The sequence below is a fragment of the Carlito syrichta genome, unplaced genomic scaffold, assembly GCF_000164805.1.
Source record: "Carlito syrichta isolate Samal-C Ts95f unplaced genomic scaffold, Tarsius_syrichta-2.0.1 Scaffold304458, whole genome shotgun sequence".
Taxonomy (NCBI): domain Eukaryota; kingdom Metazoa; phylum Chordata; class Mammalia; order Primates; family Tarsiidae; genus Carlito; species Carlito syrichta.
Window position 1 is genome coordinate 132,969 of NW_007248554.1, and position 7,780 is coordinate 140,748.

At 43.2% G+C, this 7,780-nt stretch overlaps 1 protein-coding gene across 2 annotated transcripts in view; it reads right to left on the reverse strand.

Annotated features, from left to right (window-relative positions):
• P2RX7 (purinergic receptor P2X 7) overlaps nt 1-7,780 on the reverse strand; it is a 57,260-nt gene that overhangs the window by 8,331 nt on the left and 41,149 nt on the right. For both annotated transcript variants that reach the window (XM_008059966.2, XM_008059967.2), the window contains 3 exons: nt 2,521-2,611; nt 1,625-1,690; nt 1,388-1,537 (listed from right to left, as the gene is read on the reverse strand). In XM_008059966.2, coding sequence (XP_008058157.1) covers nt 1,388-1,537; nt 1,625-1,690; nt 2,521-2,611 — 307 coding nt within the window. The remainder of the gene's footprint in view (nt 1-1,387; nt 1,538-1,624; nt 1,691-2,520; nt 2,612-7,780) is intronic.

Sequence of the window (7,780 nt, forward strand, 5' to 3'; positions counted from 1 at the left end):
CAAAAAAAAAAAAAAAAAAAAGTCTTGGATATTTGCTCATGCCGGTCTCTATAACTTAGTGGTTATGAACATGGCTTCTAAAACCAGCCTGTCCTAAGTTGGAATTTCAACTTTGTCACTTATTAGCTGTATGACTTTGGGCAAATTATTTAACCTTCCTGAGCCTCAATTTCCTCATCTATAGAAAGAGATAACAGTACTTCCTATCTATAGGGCTGTTAAGAAGTTCAGTGAGTTAATAAAGTGCTATATGAATGTTTAGAAGTGCTATATGAATGTTTGCTCTTATTATTATCTACCTCATTTTTTTTTTTTTTTTTTTAGTCAGGGTCTCACTCTGTCACCCAGGCTGGAGTGCAGCAGCATGCTCACCACCACCGCAGCCTCGATCTGCTGGGCTCAGGTGATCACCTGGCTACCTCATTCTTTTAAACAGGTGCCTAGTATTCCTTACAATGGATTTGCCATAGTTTCTGTCACCGTTCACTTATTGGACATTTGGGTAGATGCTATTTCTTCTCTGTTAATAATAATTATCAATTATTAATATGAATTATTGCTAATTTAATAAACAGTGCTGCATTGAACATCTTGCACATATGTACTGCTTGGGTGGTACATGTAAGTGCTTCCCTAGGGCAGGTACGGAGAAGTGAAAATGCCAGGCTGTAAAGTATGTCCCATTTGAGACTGACGCGCTACCTACTGCGCTAACGAGGCACCTAAGTATGTCCCATTTAAATGGTATTAGTCACCACCAAATTGTTCTCCAAAGTTATTATTCTATGTTTTTTGGCTGTACCAATTTAATAAATGACAAAATCGACAAATCCTGGAACATAAAGATTTGTTTTCCCTATTTATTTTTTATTTTTAATTAATTAATTTATTTATTTATTTATTTTGAGTCGGAGTCTCACTCTGTCACCTAGTCTGGAGTGCAAAGGCATGCTCACGGCCATCACAGCCTCCACCTGCTGGGCTCAGGTGATCCTTCCACCTCTGCCTTCCAAGTAGCTGGAACTATAGGAACCTGCAACCATGCCTGGTTCATTTTTTGATTTATTGTAGAGGTGAGGTCTCCCCAAGTTGCCTAGGCTGGTCTTGAACCCGTGGATTCAGGCAATCTCACCTCGGCCTCCCAAAGTGCTGGGATTATAGGTGTGAGGTACCGCGCCCTGTCTGTTTGACCTATATCTTGCCTTTTTTTGTTTCCATTCTTCTCAAAGACCAAATAATTCATTTGAGAGACTGTTGATTGGGGTAGAGTCCTGAAACTTCTCCATACAGGATTAAACCTGTGATTCTGGCCTAACTTTACGTATTTCTCAGTAATCTAATGGAACCTATGGGTGCTTTGGTGTTCTGTGATCATGGTGTGCCTTACCGGCTTTGGTTCCACAATGGACTCACACTTCTTCTGGTAGTAGTATTCGTTGACCACACAGGGTTCACAGCACTTGCAATAGGGATAAACATGGGATCGACAGCAGTTGCTGGAGTAAGTGTTGATGAGAAAGTCAATGAACACAGTGGCCTGGGGAAAACTCAGACAAGCACCACGTTAACGAAATTTCTTTTTGCCAAATCATTTTCAGAAAGTGTGGGAAAGAGAATCTCTTACCAAACCAAAGTAGGAGAGAGTTGAGCCGATGTACACGACCAGCTGGATAATGTCAAATTTTCCTCCCTAAAAAGAGTGGGAACATTTACATGGTTGAAATTCAGAATAATGCTGTTTAACTGTAATTATTGGTGCTAGCAGAGAGTGAGCTCAGTGCCGTGACTTTGATAGATGCATTCAAGTGCTCACTAGGGCAAGGACTGTGGGACTGAAATTGTGACTCTCGTTCAACCTGTTTCTGCCATCCAGAATGTGCCTGTTTTATTGTTTGTTTGTTTTAGTCATAGTCTCACTCTGTCACCCGGGCTGGAGTGCAGTGGCATGCTCACACCCACTGCAGTCTCAGCCCACTGGGCTCAGGTGATCCTTCTGCCTCAGCTATCAGCCCGGCTATCAGCCCGGCTAATTTTTGATTTACTGTAGAGATGAGGTCTCGCCAAGTTGCCCAGGCTCGTCTCGAATCCCTGGACTCAAGCAATCCTCTAGCCTCTGCTTCCCAAAGTGCTGGGATTATAGGCATGAGCCATCGCACCTGACTCTCTCTCTTTTATTTATTAATCAATATTTTTTATTATGATATTGTGGGGTATAGTTAAGGGTTAGGTATACAAATATGCTTCGTTCAGGCACCCTTGTTGATGCTCTCTCTTTTAAAGCATCAGAGTATTTTAAAAGTTGAATGTAAGAATTTGTTTCCATTCCCACTCTTGTACTCATCAGATGACTTGTTCGTGGACAGGACCCTAAGGACATTTCTTTCTCCCCTTTAATCCCACATGCGAAATACACAGTGCTCACTAATGACTATGACTAAAAACATCCCTTCCTTGGAGGCACTGCAACAGAAATTAGGCCACAATCATAGGACGGAGGTGCCAGGAGCTGGAGAGACTTACGGTGCCGAAAACCAGGATGTCAAAGCGGATCCCGAAGACTTTTATCAGAGTTCGTCTTTCAACATTGCTTTCCTTATAGTACTTGGCATACCTGTGGGAGGAAAAGAATTCATATTTACACAGGTCTCTTTGAAAGGGCTGGTAAACACCAAAATGGCAGTCACACTAGTTCTTCTGAACTGCCTTCCAGCTCTGCAAGGGGTGGCAGAAGTAAGAACAAAATTCAAACCCCCGGATTGCTCTCTCTGACCACCTGGAGCCAAAGAGCCCCCCCCCCAACCACCTGCCTTGCCTCATCACAGAATGATGAGAAATCAACTTGCCATTTAAGGTTAAATGAAGTTTGTTTGGCTTTTTTTTAGCAGGGTTTACTGAGAGGACAGACAAGCTTCTCGGGAGGGGGCCCGAGGGGGTTGCCCTAAAATGAACATTTAAAAACCAATACAGGCTTAACAACAACAAAAACAGAAAAAAATCTAGGTTGGCTCAGTGGTTCAGTTTATAATCCCAGCACTTTGGGAAGCCAAAGCTAGTGGATTGCCTGAGCCCATGGGTTTGAAACCAGCCCAGGCAACTTGGTGAGATCTCATCTTTACAATAAATCAAAAATTAGCCAGGTGGTGTGTGCCTATAGTTCCAGCTACTTGGAAGGTTGAGGCGGAAGGATTGCCTAAGCCCAGCAGGTCAATGCTGGGGTGGCTGTGCGTGTGCCACTGCACTCCAGCCTGGGTGACATAGTGAGGCTCCAACTCAAAAAAAAATGTAAAAAAAGTAACTTCAAGCTGGGTATGGTGGTTCACATCTGTAATCCTAGCACTTTGGGAAGATGAGGTGGGAGGATCGCTTAAGGCCAGGAATTTGAGACGAGCCTGGGTAACATAATGAAACCCTGATTCTACAAGAAATAGAAAAATTAACCAGGTATAGTAGTGTGTGCCTCTAGTCCCTGCTATTTGGGAGGTTGAAGAGGAGGGTAACTTGAGCCCAGGGGTTTGAGGCTGTGGGGAGCTGTGATTGTGTCACTGCACTCCATCCTGGGTGACAGAGTGAAATTCTGTCCAAAAAATAAAATAAAATCTTCAAGCAATCTGATTATTTTTTAAGGGGGAGAAAATGGGAAAAATAGGTTTGGCTTCTAGAACAAAGTGGTGAATCTTAGACACTAATTACTGGAGTGGGGACAGGTGTACCTCAGTAAACTATATTTTCTTAAATGCCATATTCATCTTTTTGGCACAGGGCCAAACTAAAGGCCGAAGCTGTTACACCTCCCAGACAATCCAGTGTTTGTAAGTGTGTGAAAAATCACATTACAAATTCTTCAACCAATCCCGAGTTCACACCCCCAACCACCTCCTTTATCTAACTCTCACACACCAAGCCAGTATTTTTCCTTAGAACCATGTAGGGCCCAAGACCAGACAACTAGAGACCACCTCCATTCCTAGGCTCTACTGGCATTATTCAAACTAGTTAACCCTAAGCTGTTTCTTCAGTCTTGCCTTTCCATCCAATACAATTTCTGGACCATTCTTTCCCCTTGATTCTGCCTTCTGACGAAGTCAGTACTTCCCCTTGTGGCCCTGCCTGGCATGATCAAAGGTGGTGTGACCCTATCTCTTGGGAGTACACATAATATATTCTTTCAGCAGCGTTGACCTCTCTGTGTCTTTACTCAGTCTCCTTTATAAATTAAGACCCAGCCACAAAATTATTATGCAGTTTTCACCAGTGCCAGTCAGGACAATTGATATGTTTTGTTTTTCATGAATAATTAAGAAGGCTTAAACTACATGCTTCATGAAACTTTTTAATCTATCCCTCTCACCACCTTTCAGTAGTTGTTTTTAGATAAGGGTGTGTGTGTGTGTGTATTTGAGTTACTAATTCACCATCTATTTACAGGTGTGGGAAGAGAATAAAACATGACAGACGGCTCTGACAAAATATAGTATGGAGCATCTGAAACTTTTTTTTTTAATCTCTCAAAATCTAACATTAAGATCAATTAGATATTCTCAGGCACTTCAGTGCCATTTCTGACTGGAGGGGATTCTATTTTTTTGCATCTGATTATTCCAAGAAAATTTTTTCTTCTGTGGTCGTACTGAGTGATTTGTTTTGTTTTGTTTTTTGAGTCAGAGTCTCTGTCGCCCAGTCTGGAGTGCGGTGGCACACTCACGGCCACTGCAGCCTCAACCTCCCGGGCTCAGGCGATCCTTCTGCCTCAGCCTTCCAAGTAGCTGGAACTACAGGCATGCACCACTACACCTGGCTAATTTTTGGATTTATTGTAGAGACAAGGTCTCGCCAAGTTGGCCAGGCCGGTCTCAAACCCCTGGGCTCAGGCAATCCTCTTGCCTCAGCCTCCCAAAGTGCTGAGATTACAGGCATGAGCCATTGTTCCTGCTGATTTGTTTTTTGACACTTAAGTAAGCATGCATCCACACTGGAATGCACTGGCACTATCTCCCTATGCAAACTGGTTTGCCTGAGAAGGTTAACATTGTACAGTAAGGACTTGAATTCCTGCTTTCAGAGTCTCGTTACAGTGGTTCTTAAACCACTGTACCACTCGGGGGATCGCTTGAAGGGAGTGTGTTCAGAAGGCAGACTTCTGCGCCTACCCCCAAGGAGTAGTTTCAGAAGGCACAAGGTGTTTCTAAGAATCTGTATTTCAGCTGGAAACAATGGCTCAGCCTGTAATCCCAGCACTTTGGGAAGCCGAGGTGAGGGGATCGCCTGAGCCCACGGGTTTAAGAACAGCCTGGGTAACTTTGCAAGGCATCATCTCTACAATTAAACAAAAAATTAGCTGGGCGTGGCAGTGTGCACCTGTAGTTCTGGCTACTTGGAAGGTTGAGGCGGAAGGATCGCCGGAGCCCAGCTGGTCGTTGCTGGGGTGGCCGTGAGTGAGACTCTGAGTCAAAAAAAAAAAAAAAAGAATCTGTATTTCCAGAAAATGTACCAGATAATTCTGAAGCAGCTGATCAATGGGCCACACACATTGGGCCCTGAACAGGAATCTTTTTAGCACCCCATAATGGGTTGAGCAGTGGTCCCTAAAGAAGATATATTCAAGTACCTAACCCCCAGTACTTGTGAATATGACCTTACTTGGAAATAGAATCTTTGCAGATGTAGTTAAGCGAAGGATATCAAAATGAGATCATTCTGGATTTAGGGTAGGTCCTAAGCCCAATGACCAGTATCCTTATAAAGGAGAGGGAGATTTAAGACATAGATACAAGGTGGAGAAGACCATGTGAAGATGGAGACAGAGACTGAAGTGACGCAGCCACAAGTTAAGGGATGCCTGGAGCCATCAGAACCTACAAGAGGCAAGAAAGTATCCTCCCCTGGAATTTTGAGGGATGGGGCCCTGCTGGCATCTTGATTATGAAAGTCTGGCTCCTGGAGCTATAAGAGAATAGATTTCTGTTGTTTTAAGCCACCAAATTTGCAGCAATTTCTTATAGCAGTCACAAGAAACTAGTACAGATAATTATCTGTTCTGGACTTGAAAAATGTGTCATGCTTCTGTGCAGGCCTGTCTGACTTCACACCTATTATGAATAAAATGTATCACATGTTCACTGAATAAGGACATTTTGCCATGGATTGTTTTGTAAAAGAAAGAATTCTGCAATGTGATCATCTCCTTCCACTTCGTATGTTTCAGAAAGTTCTATTTTTTCATATACCTCCTATAACCTGTCATTTCCTTCTCTCGTTTGTCTGTTTGAAAATAACTTGTTCCGCGGGTTCGAGACCCACCTGGGCAACTTGACGAGACCTCATCTCTACAATAAATCAAAAATTAGCCGGGCGTGGTAGCATGTGCCTGTAGTTCCAGCTACTGGAAGTTCTAAGGCGGAAGGATCGCCGGAACCCAGCAGGTCGAGGCTGCAGTGGCCGGGAGCGGCCATTGCACTCCAGTCTGGGTGACAGAGTGAGACTCCAACTCAAAAAAAAAAAAAAAAAAAGAAAGAAAGAAAAGAAAAGAAAATAACTTGTCCACTTACCCATCAGATCTCAACAATTTATTTTAGGTCAGAGATTTCTTCTGGTGCTCATTCCAAACAACAAATGCTCTGCCACTTTGTTCTAAAAGAATATTAATATCACAGCCACCTCAGGTTTTCCGAAAGCTCTGATCTCTCTAGTGGCTTTAGCTCAGCCACTCGAAGGAATTTGCTAACACCTGATTGGGACATTGCCCTGCATGCTTCTGCTGACTGCAAAAAACAAAAAACAGCTTGGAAGGGCAGTCTGGGGACCCCTGATCCTGTCCTCTCTTCTTGCAAATGGCAATAAGCCTATTCAGTGGCGCCACAGGGGATCATCAAAAAGTTACCTAATGTAGGAGCTGGTTTCAGGGCCCTGGAGGAAACTTCATTGATCCCAAGGAGGCAGAAAGCACCCAGCGGTGTTTAAGTCAAGGGTTTCAAACTCAAATGCCTACAGGGACCAGAAAGATAACAGAAATGAGTGATGCAGGCAGGTATGAGATAGCAGGGAGTGGTGGGGACAGTGACAAGCCCAAAAATACATGCCATTCTAAAGGGAACTGCTGATGGCCGTAGAGTGGGATATGGATCAAGCATTGTTAAATAGTTCAATTTTTTCTCAAATAGTTTATTTTTTCAAGAAAAGCAGGAAGTCCAGCATGTCTCAAGTTCTAAAACATTGTGTAGGCCAAAACAAATAAACCAAAATAGGAACATAGTTAAGAGCTACCCATTCTGCTGAAAGGTCAAGGGAGGGAAAAAAAAGAGCTGTTTGCCAGTTTATGACGCTGCTTGGACAGACCCTTCCAGAAGTGCATAAGAATGTTAGCAGGAGGGTTAGGAGCAGGGAATGCGTGCGTGCTCACGCCTGTTTCCCATGTGTACTCATGCACATAGATTAGACACCTTATTTTATTCATTCCTCTAAAAAGCTAGCAACCTAGTTGTAGAGACAAAATGTAGCAGGTGAAACTCCTAAGAAGAAAGTACATTTGGGATGCTAGATGATACAGTCTAGACCAGCACTTCTCAGACTTGAATATGCACATGAATTTCCTGGGATCTTGGTAAAGTGCAGATTTTGATTCAGTTCATCAAGGGTGGGGCTTGAGGTTCTGCATTATAAAAAGTTCCCAGGTGAGGCTGATGCTGCTGGTTCCAGGCTCCCACTTTGAGTATGGAAGGTCTAGATTAGTGGTTCTTTTTTTTTTTTTTTTTTGAGTTAGAGTCTCACTCTGTCACCCAGACTG